This window comes from Hyperolius riggenbachi, chromosome 3 (assembly GCF_040937935.1).
Source record: "Hyperolius riggenbachi isolate aHypRig1 chromosome 3, aHypRig1.pri, whole genome shotgun sequence".
NCBI lineage: Eukaryota > Metazoa > Chordata > Amphibia > Anura > Hyperoliidae > Hyperolius > Hyperolius riggenbachi.
The window spans coordinates 2,977,358-2,996,474 of NC_090648.1; the positions used below are offsets into that span (position 1 = coordinate 2,977,358).

The 19,117-nt window shown below is 52.5% G+C and overlaps 1 protein-coding gene across 1 annotated transcript in view; it reads left to right on the top strand.

The window, feature by feature from the left end:
* ELP5 (elongator acetyltransferase complex subunit 5) overlaps positions 1-19,117 on the top strand; it is a 116,171-nt gene that overhangs the window by 79,637 nt on the left and 17,417 nt on the right. Inside the window, exons 5-6 of the mRNA XM_068273807.1 lie at positions 12,121-12,287; positions 12,918-13,001. Of these exons, the coding sequence (XP_068129908.1) occupies positions 12,121-12,287; positions 12,918-13,001 (251 nt within the window). The remainder of the gene's footprint in view (positions 1-12,120; positions 12,288-12,917; positions 13,002-19,117) is intronic.

Below are 19,117 nucleotides of genomic sequence, written 5' to 3' on the forward strand. Positions count from 1 at the left end.
AGTTGTAGTTCCTCTGGGATGATTCTGTGCAGTGTCTCCTCAGGATCACATGACCTGCGCCTCCTGGCTGTGCTGGGAGTTGTAGTTCCTCTGGGATGATTCTGTGCAGTGTCTCCTCAGGATCACATGACCTGCGCCTCCTGGCTGTGCTGGGAGTTGTAGATCCTCTGGGATGATTCTGTGTGGTGTCTCCTCAGGATCACATGACCTGCGTCTCCTGGCTGTGCTAGCAGTTGTAGTTCCTCTGGGATGATTCTGTGCGGTGTCTCCTCAGGATCACATGACCTGTGTCTCCTGGCTGTTCTGCGAGTTGTAGGTCCTCTGGGATGATTCTGTATGGTGTCTCCTCAGGGTCACATGACCTGTCTCCTGGCTGTGCTGGGAGTTGTAGTTCCTCTGGGATGATTCTGTACGGTGTCTCCTCAGGGTCACATGACCTGTCTCCTGGCTGTGCTGGGAGTTGTAGTTCCTCTGGGATGATTCTGTGCGGTGTCTCCTCAGGGTCACATGACCTGTGTCTCCTGGCTGTGCTGGAAGTTGTAGTTCCTCTGGGATGATTCTGTGCGGTGTCTCCTCAGGATCACATGACCTGTGTCTCCTGGCTGTGCTGGAAGTTGTAGTTCCTCTGGGATGATTCTGTGCTGTGTCTCCTCAGGATCACATGACCTGTGTCTCCTGGCTGTGCTGGGAGTTGTAGTTCCTCTGGGATGATTCTGTGTGGTGTCTCCTCAGGATCACATGACCTGTGTCTCCTGGCTGTGCTGGGAGTTGTAGTTCCTCTGGGATGATTCTGTACGGTGTCTCCTCAGGATCACATGACCTGCGTATCCTGGCTGTGCTGGGAGTTGTAGTTCCTCTAGGATGATTCTGTGTGGTGTCTCCTCAGGATCACATGACCTGCGTCTTCTGGCTGTGCTGGGAGTTGTAGTTCCTCTGGGATGATTCTGTACGGTGTCTCCTCAGGATCACATGACCTGCGTATCCTGGCTGTGCTGGGAGTTGTAGTTCCTCTAGGATGATTCTGTACGGTGTCTCCTCAGGGTCACATGACCTGCGTCTCCTGGCTCTGCTGGGAGTTGTAGTTCCTCTGGGATGATTTTGTACGGTGTCTCCTCAGGATCACATGACCTGTGTCTCCTGGCTGTGCTGGGAGTTATAGTTCCTCTGGGATGATTCTGTGCTGTGTCTCCTCAGGGTCACATGACCTGCGTCTCCTGGCTCTGCTGGGAGTTGTAGTTCCTCTGGGATGATTTTGTACGGTGTCTCCTCAGGGTCACATGACCTGCGTCTCCTGGCTCTGCTGGGAGTTGTAGTTCCTCTAGGATGATTCTGTGCGGTGTCTCCTCAGGATCACATGACCTGTGTCTCCTGGCTGTGCTGGGAGTTATAGTTCCTCTGGGATGATTCTGTGCTGTGTCTCCTCAGGGTCACATGACCTGCGTCTCCTGGCTGTGCTGGGAGTTGTAGTTCCTCTGGGATGATTCTGTGCAGTGTCTCCTCAGGATCACATGACCTGCGTCTCCTGGCTGTGCTGGGAGTTGTAGTTCCTCTAGGATGATTCTGTACAGTGTCTCCTCAGGATCACATGACCTGTGTCTCCTGGCTGTGCTGGGAGTTGTAGTTCCTCTGGGATGATTCTGTGTGGTGTCTCCTCAGGATCACATGACCTGTGTCTCCTGGCTGTGCTGGGAGTTGTAGTTCCTCTGGGATGATTCTGTGTGGTGTCTCCTCAGGATCACATGACCTGTGTCTCCTGGCTCTGCTGGGAGTTGTAGTTCCTCTGGGATGATTCTGTACGGTGTCTCCTCAGGATCACATGACCTGTGTCTCCTGGCTGTGCTGGGAGTTGTAGTTCCTCTGGGATGATTCTGTGCAGTGTCTCCTCAGGATCACATGACCTGCGTCTCCTGGCTGTGCTGGGAGTTGTAGTTCCTCTGGGATGATTCTGTACAGTGTCTCCTCAGGATCACATGACCTGCGTCTTCTGGCTGTGCTGGGAGTTGTAGTTCCTCTGGGATGATTCTGTACGGTGTCTCCTCAGGATCACATGACCTGTGTCTCCTGGCTGTGCTGGGAGTTGTAGTTCCTCTGGGATGATTCTGTGTGGTGTCTCCTCAGGATCACATGACCTGTGTCTCCTGGCTGTGCTGGGAGTTGTAGTTCCTCTAGGATGATTCTGTGCGGTGTCTCCTCAGGATCACATGACCTGTGTCTCCTGGCTGTGCTGGGAGTTGTAGTTCCTCTAGGATGATTCTGTGCAGTGTCTCCTCAGGGTCACATGACCTGTGTCTCCTGGCTCTGCTGGGAGTTGTAGTTCCTCTAGGATGATTCTGTGCGGTGTCTCCTCAGGGTCACATGACCTGTGTCTCCTGGCTGTGCTGGGAGTTGTAGTTCCTCTGGGATGATTCTGTGTGGTGTCTCCTCAGGATCACATGACCTGCGTCTCCTGGCTGTGCTGGGAGTTGTAGTTCCTCTAGGATGATTCTGTGCGGTGTCTCCTCAGGGTCACATGACCTGTGTCTCCTGGCTGTGCTGGGAGTTGTAGTTCCTCTAGGATGATTCTGTGCGGTGTCTCCTCAGGGTCACATGACCTGTGTCTCCTGGCTGTGCTGGGAGTTGTAGTTCCTCTGGGATGATTCTGTGTGGTGTCTCCTCAGGATCACATGACCTGCGTCTCCTGGCTGTGCTGGGAGTTGTAGTTCCTCTGGGATGATTCTGTGTGGTGTCTCCTCAGGGTCACATGACCTGTGTCTCCTGGCTGTGCTGGGAGTTGTAGTTCCTCTGGGATGATTCTGTACAGTGTCTCCTCAGGATCACATGACCTGCGTCTTCTGGCTGTGCTGGGAGTTGTAGTTCCTCTGGGATGATTCTGTACGGTGTCTCCTCAGGATCACATGACCTGTGTCTCCTGGCTGTGCTGGGAGTTGTAGTTCCTCTGGGATGATTCTGTACGGTGTCTCCTCAGGGTCACATGACCTGTGTCTCCTGGCTGTGCTGGGAGTTGTAGTTCCTCTAGGATGATTCTGTGCGGTGTCTCCTCAGGATCACATGACCTGCGTCTCCTGGCTGTGCTGGGAGTTGTAGTTCCTCTGGGATGATTCTGTGCGGTGTCTCCTCAGGATCACATGACCTGCGTCTCCTGGCTCTGCTGGGAGTTGTAGTTCCTCTGGAATGATTCTGTGCTGTGTCTCCTCAGGATCACATGACATGTGTCTCCTGGCTGTGCTGGGAGTTGTAGTTCCTCTGGGATGATTCTGTGCGGTGTCTCCTCAGGATCACATGACCTGTGTCTCCTGGCTGTGCTGGGAGTTGTAGTTCCTCTGGGATGATTCTGTGTGGTGTCTCCTCAGGGTCACATGACCTGTGTCTCCTGGCTGTGCTGGGAGTTGTAGTTCCTCTGGGATGATTCTGTGCGGTGTCTCCTCAGGATCACATGACCTGTGTCTCCTGGCTGTGCTGGGAGTTGTAGTTCCTCTAGGATGATTCTGTGCTGTGTCTCCTCAGGATCACATGACCTGTGTCTCCTGGCTGTGCTGGGAGTTGTAGTTCCTCTGGGATGATTCTGTGCGGTGTCTCCTCAGGGTCACATGACATGTGTCTCCTGGCTGTGCTGGGAGTTGTAGTTCCTCTGGGATGATTCTGTGTGGTGTCTCCTCAGGGTCACATGACCTGTGTCTCCTGGCTGTGCTGGGAGTTGTAGTTCCTCTGGGATGATTCTGTGCGGTGTCTCCTCAGGATCACATGACCTGTGTCTCCTGGCTGTGCTGGGAGTTGTAGTTCCTCTAGGATGATTCTGTGCTGTGTCTCCTCAGGATCACATGACCTGTGTCTCCTGGCTGTGCTGGGAGTTGTAGTTCCTCTGGGATGATTCTGTGCGGTGTCTCCTCAGGATCACATGACCTGCGTCTCCTGGCTCTGCTGGGAGTTGTAGTTCCTCTGGGATGATTCTGTGCTGTGTCTCCTCAGGGTCACATGACCTGTGTCTCCTGGCTGTGCTGGGAGTTGTAGTTCCTCTGGGATGATTCTGTGCAGTGTCTCCTCAGGGTCACATGACCTGTGTCTCCTGGCTGTGCTGGGAGTTGTAGTTCCTCTGGGATGATTCTGTGTGGTGTCTCCTCAGGATCACATGACCTGTGTCTCCTGGCTGTGCTGGGAGTTGTAGTTCCTCTGGGATGATTCTGTGCGGTGTCTCCTCAGGATCACATGACCTGTGTCTCCTGGCTGTGCTGGGAGTTGTAGTTCCTCTGGGATGATTCTGTACGGTGTCTCCTCAGGATCACATGACCTGTGTCTCCTGGCTGTGCTGGGAGTTGTAGTTCCTCTAGGATGATTCTGTGCTGTGTCCCCTCAGGATCACATGACCTGTGTCTCCTGGCTGTGCTGGGAGTTGTAGTTCCTCTGGGATGATTCTGTGTGGTGTCTCCTCAGGATCACATGACCTGTGTCTCCTGGCTGTGCTGGGAGTTGTAGTTCCTCTGGGATGATTCTGTGCGGTGTCTCCTCAGGATCACATGACCTGCGTCTCCTGGCTGTGCTGGGAGTTGTAGTTCCTCTGGGATGATTCTGTACGGTGTCTCCTCAGGATCACATGACCTGTGTCTCCTGGCTGTGCTGGGAGTTGTAGTTCCTCTGGGATGATTCTGTGCGTTGTCTCCTCAGGATCACATGACCTGTGTCTCCTGGCTGTGCTGGGAGTTGTAGTTCCTCTGGGATGATTCTGTACGGTGTCTCCTCAGGATCACATGACCTGTGTCTCCTGGCTCTGATGGGAGTTGTAGTTCCTCTGGGATGATTCTGTACGGCGTCTCCTCAGGATCACATGACCTGTGTCTCCTGGCTGTGCTGGGAGTTGTAGGTCCTCTGGGATGATTCTGTACGGTGTCTCCTCAGGATCACATGACCTGCGTCTCCTGGCTGTGCTGGGAGTTGTAGTTCCTCTGGGATTATTCTGTGCAGTGTCTCCTCAGGATCACATGACCTGTGTCTCCTGGCTGTGCTGGGAGTTGTAGTTCCTCTAGGATGATTCTGTACGGTGTCTCCTCAGGATCACATGACCTGTGTCTCCTGGCTGTGCTGGGAGTTGTAGTTCCTCTGGGATGATTCTGTACGGTGTCTCCTCAGGATCACATGACCTGTGTCTCCTGGCTGTGCTGGGAGTTGTAGTTCCTCTGGGATGATTCTGTATGGTGTCTCCTCAGGGTCACATGACCTGTCTCCTGGCTGTGCTGGGAGTTGTAGTTCCTCTGGGATGATTCTGTGCGGTGTCTCCTCAGGATCACATGACCTGTGTCTCCTGGCTGTGCTGGGAGTTGTAGTTCCTCTGGGATGATTTTGTACAATGTCTCCTCAGGATCACATGACCTGTGTCTCCTGGCTGTGCTGGGAGTTGTAGTTCCTCTGGGATGATTCTGTGCGGTGTCTCCTCAGGATCACATGACCTGCGTCTCCTGGCTCTGCTGGGAGTTGTAGTTCCTCTGGGATGATTCTGTGCGGTGTCTCCTCAGGATCACATGACCTGTGTCTCCTGGCTGTGCTGGGAGTTGTAGTTCCTCTGGGATGATTCTGTGCGGTGTCTCCTCAGGATCACATGACCTGTGTCTCCTGGCTGTGCTGGGAGTTGTAGTTCCTCTGGGATGATTCTGTACGGTGTCTCCTCAGGATCACATGACCTGTGTCTCCTGGCTGTGCTGGGAGTTATAGTTCCTCTGGGATGATTCTGTACGGTGTCTCCTCAGGATCACATGACCTGTGTCTCCTGGCTGTGCTGGGAGTTGTAGTTCCTCTGGGATGATTCTGTGCGGTGTCTCCTCAGGATCACATGACCTGTGTTTCCTGGCTCTGCTGGGAGTTGTAGTTCCTCTGGGATGATTCTGTACGGTGTCTCCTCAGGATCACATGACCTGCGTCTCCTGGCTGTGCTGGGAGTTGTAGTTCCTCTGGGATGATTCTGTGCGGTGTCTCCTCAGGATCACATGACCTGTGTCTCCTGGCTGTGCTGGGAGTTATAGGTCCTCTGGGATGATTCTGTACGGTGTCTCCTCAGGATCACATGACCTGTGTCTCCTGGCTGTGCTGGGAGTTGTAGTTCCTCTGGGATGATTCTGTACGGTGTCTCCTCAGGGTCACATGACCTGTGTCTCCTGGCTGTGCTGGGAGTTGTAGTTCCTCTGGGATGATTCTGTGTGGTGTCTCCTCAGGATCACATGACCTGTGTCTCCTGGCTGTGCTGGGAGTTGTAGGTCCTCTGGGATGATTCTGTGTGGTGTCTCCTCAGGATCACATGACCTGTGTCTCCTGGCTCTGCTGGGAGTTGTAGTTCCTCTGGGATGATTCTGTGCGGTGTCTCCTCAGGATCACATGACCTGCGTCTCCTGGCTGTGCTGGGAGTTGTAGTTCCTCTGGGATGATTCTGTGCGGTGTCTCCTCAGGATCACAGGACCTGCGTCTCCTGGCTGTGCTGGGAGTTGTAGTTCCTCTGGGATGATTCTGTGTGGTGTCTCCTCAGGATCACATGACCTGTGTCTCCTGGCTGTGCTGGGAGTTGTAGTTCCTCTGGGATGATTCTGTACGGTGTCTCCTCAGGATCACATGACCTGTGTCTCCTGGCTGTGCTGGGAGTTGTAGTTCCTCTGGGATTATTCTGTACGGTGTCTCCTCAGGGTCACATGACCTGCGTCTCCTGGCTCTGCTGGGAGTTGTAGTTCCTCTGGGATGATTCTGTGCAGTGTCTCCTCAGGGTCACATGACCTGTGTCTCCTGGCTGTGCTGGGAGTTGTAGTTCCTCTGGGATGATTCTGTGTGGTGTCTCCTCAGGATCACATGACCTGTGTCTCCTGGCTGTGCTGGGAGTTGTAGGTCCTCTGGGATGATTCTGTATGGTGTCTCCTCAGGGTCACATGACCTGTCTCCTGGCTGTGCTGGGAGTTGTAGTTCCTCTGGGATGATTCTGTGCGGTGTCTCCTCAGGGTCACATGACCTGTGTCTCCTGGCTGTGCTGGGAGTTGTAGTTCCTCTAGGATGATTCTGTACGGTGTCTCCTCAGGATCACATTACCTGTGTCTCCTGGCTGTGCTGGGAGTTGTAGTTCCTCTGGGATGATTCTGTACGGTGTCTCCTCAGGATCACATGACCTGTGTCTCCTGGCTGTGCTGGGAGTTGTAGGTCCTCTGGGATGATTCTGTGCGGTGTCTCCTCAGGGTCACATGACCTGTGTCTCCTGGCTGTGCTGGGAGTTGTAGGTCCTCTGGGATGATTCTGTGTGGTGTCTCCTCAGGATCACATGACCTGTGTCTCCTGGCTCTGCTGGGAGTTGTAGTTCCTCTGGGATGATTCTGTGTGGTGTCTCCTCAGGGTCACATGACCTGTGTCTCCTGGCTGTGCTGGGAGTTGTAGGTCCTCTGGGATGATTCTGTACGGTGTCTCCTCAGGATCACATGACCTGTGTCTCCTGGCTGTGCTGGAAGTTGTAGTTCCTCTAGGATGATTCTGTGCTGTGTCTCCTCAGGATCACATGACCTGTGTCTCCTGGCTGTGCTGGGAGTTGTAGTTCCTCTGGGATGATTCTGTGCGGTGTCTCCTCAGGATCACATGACCTGCGTCTCCTGGCTCTGCTGGGAGTTGTAGTTCCTCTGGGATGATTCTGTGGTGTCTCCTCAGGATCACATGACCTGCGTCTCCTGGCTGTGCTGGGAGTTGTAGTTCCTCTGGGATGATTCTGTGCAGTGTCTCCTCAGGATCACATGACCTGTGTCTCCTGGCTGTGCTGGGAGTTGTAGTTCCTCTGGGATGATTCTGTGCTGTGTCTCCTCAGGGTCACATGACCTGTGTCTCCTGGCTGTGCTGGGAGTTGTAGTTCCTCTGGGATGTTTCTGTGCAGTGTCTCCTCAGGATCACATGACCTGTGTCTCCTGGCTGTGCTGGGAGTTGTAGTTCCTCTGGGATGATTCTGTGCAGTGTCTCCTCAGGATCACATGACCTGTGTCTCCTGGCTGTGCCTGGAGTTGTAGTTCCTCTGGGATGATTCTGTACGGTGTCTCCTCAGGATCACATGACCTGTGTCTCCTGGCTCTGCTGGGAGTTGTAGTTCCTCTGGGATGATTCTGTACGGTGTCTCCTCAGGATCACATGACCTGTGTCTCCTGGCTGTGCTGGGAGTTGTAGTTCCTCTGGGATGATTCTGTGTGGTGTCTCCTCAGGATCACATGACCTGTGTCTCCTGGCTGTGCTGGGAGTTGTAGGTCCTCTGGGATGATTCTGTGTGGTGTCTCCTCAGGATCACATGACCTGTGTCTCCTGGCTGTGCTGGGAGTTGTAGTTCCTCTGGGATGATTCTGTGCAGTGTCTCCTCAGGATCACATGACCTGTGTCTCCTGGCTGTGCTGGGAGTTGTAGTTCCTCTGGGATGATTCTGTACGGTGTCTCCTCAGGATCACATTACCTGCGTCTCCTGGCTCTGATGGGAGTTGTAGTTCCTCTGGGATGATTCTGTACGGTGTCTCCTCAGGGTCACATTACCTGCGTCTCCTGGCTCTGATGGGAGTTGTAGTTCCTCTGGGATGATTCTGTACGGCGTCTCCTCAGGATCACATGACCTATGTCTCCTGGCTGTGCTGGGAGTTGTAGTTCCTCTAGGATGATTCTGTGTGGTGTCTCCTCAGGATCACATGACCTGTGTCTCCTGGCTGTGCTGGGAGTTGTAGTTCCTCTGGGATGATTCTGTGCGGTGTCTCCTCAGGATCACATGACCTGTGTCTCCTGGCTGTGCTGGGAGTTGTAGTTCCTCTGGGATGATTCTGTGCGGTGTCTCCTCAGGATCACATGACCTGTGTCTCCTGGCTGTGCTGGGAGTTGTAGTTCCTCTAGGATGATTCTGTAGGGTGTCTCCTCAGGATCACATGACCTGTGTCTCCTGGCTGTGCTGGGAGTTGTAGTTCCTCTGGGATGATTCTGTACGGTGTCTCCTCAGGATCACATGACCTGTGTCTCCTGGCTGTGCTGGGAGTTGTAGTTCCTCTGGGATGATTCTGTACGGTGTCTCCTCAGGGTCACATGACCTGTGTCTCCTGGCTGTGCTGGGAGTTGTAGTTCCTCTGGGATGATTCTGTACGGTGTCTTCTCAGGGTCACATGACCTGTGTCTCCTGGCTGTGCTGGGAGTTATAGTTCCTCTGGGATGATTCTGTACGGTGTCTCCTGAGGGTCACATGACATGTGTCTCCTGGCTGTGCTGGGAGTTATAGTTCCTCTGGGATGATTCTGTACGGTGTCTCCTCAGGATCACATGACCTGTGTCTCCTGGCTGTGCTGGGAGTTGTAGTTCCTCTGGGATGATTCTGTACGGTGTCTCCTCAGGGTCACATGACCTGTGTCTCCTGGCTGTGCTGGGAGTTATAGTTCCTCTGGGATGATTCTGTACGGTGTCTCCTCAGGGTCACATGACCTGTGTCTCCTGGCTGTGCTGGGAGTTATAGTTCCTCTGGGATGATTCTGTGTGGTGTCTCCTCAGGATCACATGACCTGTGTCTCCTGGCTGTGCTGGGAGTTGTAGTTCCTCTGGGATGATTCTGTGCGGTGTCTCCTCAGGATCACATGACCTGTGTCTCCTGGCTGTGCTGGGAGTTGTAGTTCCTCTGGGATGATTCTGTGCGGTGTCTCCTCAGGATCACATGACCTGTGTCTCCTGGCTGTGCTGGAAGTTGTAGTTCCTCTGGGATGATTCTGTGTGGTGTCTCCTCAGGATCACATGACCTGTGTCTCCTGGCTGTGCTGGGAGTTGTAGTTCCTCTGGGATGATTCTGTACGGTGTCTCCTCAGGATCACATGACCTGCGTCTCCTGGCTCTGCTGGGAGTTGTAGTTCCTCTGGGATGATTCTGTGCTGTGTCTCCTCAGGGTCACATGACCTGTGTCTCCTGGCTGTGCTGGGAGTTGTAGTTCCTCTGGGATGATTCTGTGCGGTGTCTCCTCAGGGTCACATGACCTGCGTCTCCTGGCTGTGCTGGGAGTTGTAGTTCCTCTGGGATGATTCTGTACGGTGTCTCCTCAGGGTCACATGACCTGTGTCTCCTGGCTGTGCTGGGAGTTGTAGTTCCTCTAGGATGATTCTGTACGGTGTCTCCTCAGGATCACATGACCTGTGTCTCCTGGCTGTGCTGGGAGTTGTAGTTCCTCTGGGATGATTCTGTACGGTGTCTCCTCAGGGTCACATGACCTGTGTCTCCTGGCTGTGCTGGGAGTTGTAGTTCCTCTAGGATGATTCTGTACGGTGTCTCCTCAGGATCACATGACCTGTGTCTCCTGGCTGTGCTGGGAGTTGTAGTTCCTCTAGGATGATTCTGTACGGTGTCTCCTCAGGATCACATGACCTGTGTCTCCTGGCTGTGCTGGGAGTTGTAGTTCCTCTGGGATGATTCTGTACGGTGTCTCCTCAGGATCACATGACCTGCGTCTCCTGGCTCTGCTGGGAGTTGTAGTTCCTCTGGGATGATTCTGTGCTGTGTCTCCTCAGGGTCACATGACCTGTGTCTCCTGGCTGTGCTGGGAGTTGTAGTTCCTCTGGGATGATTCTGTGTGGTGTCTCCTCAGGATCACATGACCTGTGTCTCCTGGCTGTGCTGGGAGTTGTAGGTCCTCTGGGATGATTCTGTGCGGTGTCTCCTCAGGATCACATGACCTGCGTCTCCTGGCTGTGCTGGGAGTTGTAGTTCCTCTGGGATGATTCTGTACGGTGTCTCCTCAGGGTCACATGACCTGTGTCTCCTGGCTGTGCTGGGAGTTGTAGTTCCTCTAGGATGATTCTGTACGGTGTCTCCTCAGGATCACATGACCTGTGTCTCCTGGCTGTGCTGGGAGTTGTAGTTCCTCTGGGATGATTCTGTACGGTGTCTCCTCAGGATCACATGACCTGTGTCTCCTGGCTGTGCTGGGAGTTGTAGTTCCTCTGGGATGATTCTGTATGGTGTCTCCTCAGGGTCACATGACCTGTCTCCTGGCTGTGCTGGGAGTTGTAGTTCCTCTGGGATGATTCTGTGCGGTGTCTCCTCAGGATCACATGACCTGTGTCTCCTGGCTGTGCTGGGAGTTGTAGTTCCTCTGGGATGATTTTGTACAATGTCTCCTCAGGATCACATGACCTGTGTCTCCTGGCTGTGCTGGGAGTTGTAGTTCCTCTGGGATGATTCTGTGCAGTGTCTCCTCAGGATCACATGACCTGCGCCTCCTGGCTGTGCTGGGAGTTGTAGTTCCTCTGGGATGATTCTGTGTGGTGTCTCCTCAGGATCACATGACCTGTGTCTCCTGGCTGTGCTGGGAGTTGTAGTTCCTCTGGGATGATTCTGTACGGTGTCTCCTGAGGGTCACATGACATGTGTCTCCTGGCTGTGCTGGAAGTTGTAGTTCCTCTGGGATGATTCTGTGTGGTGTCTCCTCAGGATCACATGACCTGTGTCTCCTGGCTGTGCTGGGAGTTGTAGTTCCTCTGGGATGATTCTGTACGGTGTCTCCTCAGGATCACATGACCTGTGTCTCCTGGCTGTGCTGGGAGTTGTAGGTCCTCTGGGATGATTCTGTGCGGTGTCTCCTCAGGATCACATGACCTGCGTCTTCTGGCTGTGCTGGGAGTTGTAGTTCCTCTGGGATGATTCTGTACGATGTCTCCTCAGGATCACATTACCTGCGTCTCCTGGCTCTGCTGGGAGTTGTAGTTCCTCTGGGATGATTCTGTGCAGTGTCTCCTCAGGGTCACATGACCTGTGTCTCCTGGCTCTGCTGGGAGTTGTAGTTCCTCTGGGATGATTTTGTACGGTGTCTCCTCAGGATCACATTACCTGCGTCTCCTGGCTCTGCTGGGAGTTGTAGTTCCTCTGGGATGATTCTGTGCAGTGTCTCCTCAGGGTCACATGACCTGTGTCTCCTGGCTCTGCTGGGAGTTGTAGTTCCTCTGGGATGATTTTGTACGGTGTCTCCTCAGGGTCACATGACCTGCGTCTCCTGGCTGTGCTGGGAGTTGTAGGTCCTCTGGGATGATTTTGTACGGTGTCTCCTCAGGATCACATGACCTGCGCCTCCTGGCTCTGCTGGGAGTTGTAGTTCCTCTGGAATGATTCTGTACGGTGTCTCCTCAGGATCACATGACCTGCGCCTCCTGGCTGTGCTGCACTCGGATGTACACGACGCTGGCGTTCTGCGATCGCTGATCTCTCTGGCGGATTGTCTCATCGATGTGACGGCTGGAGGGGGACTCAGAGCCACCATCACTCAGCGCAAGAAGTCCGGCAAAGTCATCACTGCTGTGAGTAGAATATCCCCGAGAAGCGACAGTCAGTCGCCCTCCAGGCGTCTCTTATCTCTGATGGAGGGGCTAAGGCTCCGTACACACATCCAATTTTAATCTGCAGATGACTGGACAATTTTACCAATACCATGAACAGACTTTGTAGGTGTGCTCTCATACTACATAGAAGTGGTAAAATTGGCCATTCATCTGCAGACAAAAATTGAATGTAAGGACAGACCTTTAGTAATAGAGTCAGTATAGAGGATGTGACAGAGGACATACTGTGCAGCTTGGAAACTTCACTGGGGAGAGTCCTTCTCACTTCCTGTGATGTCACATTGAGACAGGAAGTGAGAGGCTGTCATGGGGGGGGGGAGATAACTGAGGAGGGATTGAGCTGTGAGATTATTGGGGGGGGGGGGAGATTACTGGGGAAGGATTGAGCTGTGAGAGGTTGTGGGATTATTGGGGGGGGGGGGGGGGTGAGATTACTGAGGAGGGATTGAGGTGTGAGAGGTTGAGACATTGATGGGGGAAGGAGGGTTGAGTAATTAAGGATGGGGGAAAACCTTTTAAAGCCATTCTGGAGTCCATGAGAAAAACTATAATGTGATCAGTGTAATTTATAGAATGTTTGTGTTTCAGACAGAGCTGTTCAAAGTGTGTGACGACCTCTCCCTTGAGGCGGAAGCAGGTGCTGAATCTGGGACACAGATAAACAGACTGGAGGTAAGATGAGATCTGGAGACCAGTAGTGTTTGGGGAGAAGGGATGAGGTCTGGGGACCAGTGGTGTTTGGGGAGAAGGGATGAGGTCTGGAGACCAGTAGTGTTTGGGATTGGGGTGAAGGGATGAGATCTGGAGACCAGTAGTGTTTGAGGAAGAAGGGATGAGGTCTGGAGACCAGTAGTGTTTGGGGAGAAGGGATGAGGTCTGGAGACCAGTAGTGTTTGGGATTGGGGAGAAGGGATGAGATCTGGAGACCAGAAGTGTTTGGGGAGAAGGGATGAGATCTGGAGACCAGAAGTGTTTGGGGAGAAGGGATGAGATCTGGAGACCAGTAGTGTTTGGGATTGGGGAGAAGGGATGAGATCTGGAGACTAGTAGTGTTTGGGGAGAAGGGATGAGATCTGGAGACCAGTAGTGTTTGGGGAGAAGGGATGAGATCTGGAGACCAGTAGTGTTTGGGATTGGGGAGAAGGGATGAGATCTGGAGATCAGTGGTGTTTGGGATTGGGGAGAAGGGATGAGATCTGGAGATCAGTAGTGTTTGGGATTGGGGAGAAGGGATGAGATCTGGAGGTCAGTAATGTTTGGGATTGGGGAGAAGGGATGAGATCTGGAGACCAGTAGTGTTTGGGATTGGGGAGAAAGGATGAGATCTGGAGACTAGTAGTGTTTGGGGAGAAGGGATGAGATCTGGAGAACAGTAGTGTTTGGGGAGAAGGGATGAGATCTGGAGACCAGTAGTGTTTGGGATTGAGGAGAAGGGATGAGATCTGGAGACCAGTAGTGTTTGGGATTGTGGAGAAGGGATGAGATCTGGAGACTAGTAGTGTTTGGGGAGAAGGGATGAGATCTGGAGACTAGTAGTGTTTGGGGAGAAGGGATGAGATCTGGAGACCAGTAGTGTTTGGGGAGAAGGGATGAGATCTGGAGGCCAGTAGTGTTTGGGGAGAAGGGATGAGATCTGGATAACAGTAGTGTTTGGGGAGAAGGGATGAGATCTGGAGACCAGTAGTGTTTGGGATTGTGGAGAAGGGATGAGATCTGGAGACCAGTAGTGTTTGGGATTGGGGAGAAGGGATGAGATTTGGAGACCAGTAGTGTTTGGGGAGAAGGGATGAGATCTGGAGACCAGTAGTGTTTGGGATTGTGGAGAAGGGATGAGATCTGGAGACCAGTAGTGTTTGGGATTGTGGAGAAGGGATGAGATCTGGAGACCAGTAGTGTTTGGGGAGAAGGGATGCGATCTGGAGGCCAGTAGTGTTTGGGGAGAAGGGATGAGATCTGGAGAACAGTAGTGTTTGGGGAGAAGGGATGAGATCTGGAGACCAGTAGTGTTTGGGATTGTGGAGAAGGGATGAGATCTGGAGAACAGTGGTGTTTGGGATTGGGGAGAAGGGATGAGATCTGGAGACCAGTAGTGTTTGGGATTGTGGAGAAGGGATGAGATCTGGAGACCAGTAGTGTTTGTGGAGAAGGGATGAGATCTGGAGACCAGTAGTGTTTGGGGAGAAGGGATGCGATCTGGAGTCCAGTAGTGTTTGGGGAGAAGGGATGATATCTGGAGACCAGTAGTGTTTGGGATTGTGGAGAAGGGATGCGATCTGGAGTCCAGTAGTGTTTGGGGAGAAGGGATGAGATCTGGAGACCAGTAGTGTTTGGGATTGAGGAGAAGGGATGAGATCTGGAGACCAGTGGTGTTTGGGATTGGGGAGAAGGGATGAGATCTGGAGACCAGTAGTGTTTGGGGAGAAGGGATTAGATCTGGTGACCAGTAGTGTTCGGGATTGGGGAGAAGAGATGAGATCTGGAGACCAGTGGTGTTTGTGATTGGGGAGAAGGGATGAGATCTGGAGATCTGTAGTGTTTGGGATTGGGGAGAAGGGATGAGATCTGGAGACCAGTAGTGTCTGGGATTGGGGAGAAGGGATGCGATCTGGAGTCCCGTAGTGTTTGGGATTGGGGGGAAGGGATGAGATCTGGAGACCAGTAGTGTTTGGGGAGAAGGGATGAGATCTGGAGACCAGTAGTGTTTGGGATTGTGGAGAAGGGATGAGATCTGGAGACCAGTAGTGTTTGGGATTGTGGAGAAGGGATGAGATCTGGAGACCAGTAGTGTTTGGGGAGAAGGGATGAGATCTGGAGACCAGTAGTGTTTGGGATTGGGGAGAAGGGATGAGATCTGGAGACCAGTAGTGTTTGGGGAGAAGGGATGAGATCTGGAGACCAGTAGTGTTTGGGATTGGGGAGATGGAGACCAGTAGTGTTTGGGATTGAGGAGAAGGGATGAGATCTGGAGACCAGTGGTGTTTGTGATTGGGGAGAAGGGATGAGATCTGGAGATCTGTAGTGTTTGGGATTGGGGAGAAGGGATGAGATCTGGAGACCAGTAGTGTTTGGGATTGGGGAGAAGGGATGCGATCTGGAGTCCCGTAGTGTTTGGGATTGGGGGGAAGGGATGAGATCTGGAGACCAGTAGTGTTTGGGGAGAAGGGATGAGATCTGGAGACCAGTAGTGTTTGGGATTGTGGAGAAGGGATGAGATCTGGAGACCAGTAGTGTTTGGGATTGTGGAGAAGGGATGAGATCTGGAGACCAGTAGTGTTTGGGGAGAAGGGATGAGATCTGGAGACCAGTAGTGTTTGGGATTGGGGAGAAGGGATGAGATCTGGAGACCAGTAGTGTTTGGGATTGGGGAGAAGGGATGAGATCTGGAGACCAGTAGTGTTTGGGGAGAAGGGATGAGATCTGGAGACCAGTAGTGTTTGGGATTGGGGAGAAGGGATGAGATCTGGAGACCAGTAGTGTTTGGGATTGGGGAGATGGGATGAGATCTGGAGACCAGTAGTGTTTGGGATTGGGGAGATGGAGACCAGTAGTGTTTGGGATTGAGGAGAAGGGATGAGATCTGGAGACCAGTGGTGTTTGGGATTGAGGAGAAGGGATGAGATCTGGAGACCAGTAGTGTTTGGGATTGGGGCGATGGGATGAGATCTGGAGACCAGTAGTGTTTGGGGAGAAGGGATGAGATCTGGAGACCAGTAGTGTTTGGGATTGGGGAGATGGGATGAGATCTGGAGACCAGTAGTGTTTGGGGAGAAGGGATGAGATCTGGAGACCAGTAGTGTTTGGGGAGAAGGGATGAGATCTGGAGACCAGTAGTGTTGGGATTGTGGAGAAGGGATGAGATCTGGAGACCAGTAGTGTTTGGGATTGGGGAGAAGGGATGCGATCTGGAGTCCAGTAGTGTTTGGGATTGGGGAGAAGAGATGAGATCTGGAGACCAGTGGTGTTTGTGATTGGGGAGAAGGGATGAGATCTGGAGATCTGTAGTGTTTGGGATTGGGGAGAAGGGATGAGATCTGGAGATCAGTAGTGTTTGGGATTGGGGAGAAGGGATGCGATCTGGAGACCAGTAGTGTTTGGGATTGTGGAGAAGGGATGAGATCTGGAGACCAGTAGTGTTTGGGATTGGGGAGAAGGGATGCGATCTGGAGACCAGTAGTGTTTGGGGAGAAGGGATGAGATCTGGAGACCAGTAGTGTTTGGGATTGTGGAGAAGGGATGAGATCTGGAGACCAGTAGTGTTTGGGATTGTGGAGAAGGGATGAGATCTGGAGACCAGTAGTGTTTGGGGAGAAGGGATGAGATCTGGAGACTAGTAGTGTTTGGGATTGGGGAGAAGGGATGAGATCTGGAGACCAGTAGTGTTTGGGGAGAAGGGATGAGATCTGGAGACCAGTAGTGTTTGGGATTGGGGAGAAGGGATGAGATCTGGAGACCAGTAGTGTTTGGGATTGGGGAGAAGGGATGAGATCTGGAGACCAGTAGTGTTTGGGATTGAGGAGATGGGATGAGATCTAGAGACCAGTAGTGTTTGGGGAGAAGGGATGAGATCTGGAGACCAGTAGTGTTGGGATTGGGGAGATGGGATGAGATCTGGAGACCAGTAGTGTTTGGGATTGGGGAGAAGGGATGAGATCTGGAGACCAGTAGTGTTTGGGGAGAAGGGATGAGATCTGGAGACCAGTAGTGTTTGGGATTGAGGAGAAGGGATGAGATCTGGAGACCAGTGGTGTTTGGGATTGAGGAGAAGGGATGAGATCTGGAGACCAGTAGTGTTTGGGAAGAAGGGATGAGATCTGGAGTCCAGTAGTGTTTGGGGAGAAGGGATGAGATCTGGAGACCAGTAGTGTTTGGGGAGAAGGGATGAGATCTGGAGACCAGTAGTGTTTGGGGAGAAGGGATGAGATCTGGAGTCCAGTAGTGTTTGGGATTGGGGAGAAGGGATGATATCTGGTGACCAGTAGTGTTTGGGGAGAAGGGATGAGATCTGGAGACCAGTGGTGTTTTTGGATTGTGTAGAAGGGGTGAGATCTGGAGACCAGTAGTGTTTGGGGAGAAGGGGTGAGATCTGGAGACCAGTAGTGTTTGGGATTGGGGAGAAGGGATGAGATCTGGAGACCAGTAGTGTTTGGGGAGAAGGGATGAGATCTGGAGACCAGTGGTGTTTTTGGATTGTGGAGAAGGGGTGAGATCTGGAGACCAGTAGTGTTTGGGATTGAGGAGAAGGGATGAGATCTGGAGATCAGTAGTGTTTGGGGAGAAGGGATGAGATCTGGAGACCAGTAGTGTTTGGGATTGGGGAGAAGGGATGAGATCTGGAGAGCAGTAGTGTTTGGGATTGGGGAGAAGAGATGAGATCTGGAGACCAGTAGTGTTTGGGATTGGGGAGAAGAGATGAGATCTGGAGACCAGTAGTGTTTGGGATTGGGGAGAAGGGATGAGATCTGGAGACCAGTGGTGTTTGGAATTGGGGAGAAGGGATGAGATCTGGAGACCAGTAGTGTTTGGGATTGGAGAGTAGGGATGAGATCTGGAGGCCAGTAGTGTTTGGGATTGAGGAGAAGGGATGAGATCTGGAGACCAGTAGTGTTTGGGGAGAAGGGATTAGATCTGGAGACCAGTAGTGTTTGGGGAGAAGGGATGAGATCTGGAGACCAGTAGTGTTTGGCATTGGGGAGAAGGGATGAGATCTGGAGATCAGTAGTGTTTGGGGAGAAGGGATGAGATCTGGAGACCAGTAGTGTTTGGGATTGGAGAGAAGGGATGAGATCTGGAGACCAGTAGTGTTTGGGATTGGAGAGAAGGGATGAGATCCTGAGACCAGTAGTGTTTGGGATTGGGGAGAAGGGATGAGATCTGGAGTCCCGTAGTGTTTGGGATTGGGGGGAAGGGATGAGATCTGGAGACCAGTAGTGTTTGGGGAGAAGGGATGAGATCTGGAGACCAGTAGTGTTTGGGATTGTGGAGAAGGGATGAGATCTGGAGACCAGTAGTGTTTGGGATTGTGGAGAAGGGATGAGATCTGGAGACCAGTAGTGTTTGGGGAGAAGGGATGAGATCTGGAGACCAGTAGTGTTTGGGATTGGGGAGAAGGGATGAGATCTGGAGACCAGTAGTGTTTGGGATTGGGGAGAAGGGATGAGATCTGGAGACCAGTAGTGTTTGGGGAGAAGGGATGAGATCTGGAGACCAGTAGTGTTTGGGATTGGGGAGAAGGGATGAGATCTGGAGACCAGTAGTGTTTGGGATTGGGGAGATGGGATGAGATCTGGAGACCAGTAGTGTTTGGGATTGGGGAGATGGAGACCAGTAGTGTTTGGGATTGAGGAGAAGGGATGAGATCTGGAGACCAGTGGTGTTTGGGATTGAGGAGAAGGGATGAGATCTGGAGACCAGTAGTGTTTGGGATTGGGGCGATGGGATGAGATCTGGAGACCAGTAGTGTTTGGGGAGAAGGGATGAGATCTGGAGACCAGTAGTGTTTGGGATTGGGGAGATGGGATGAGATCTGGAGACCAGTAGTGTTTGGGGAGAAGGGATGAGATCTGGAGACCAGTAGTGTTTGGGGAGAAGGGATGAGATCTGGAGACCAGTAGTGTTGGGATTGTGGAGAAGGGATGAGATCTGGAGACCAGTAGTGTTTGGGATTGGGGAGAAGGGATGCGATCTGGAGTCCAGTAGTGTTTGGGATTGGGGAGAAGAGATGAGATCTGGAGACCAGTGGTGTTTGTGATTGGGGAGAAGGGATGAGATCTGGAGATCTGTAGTGTTTG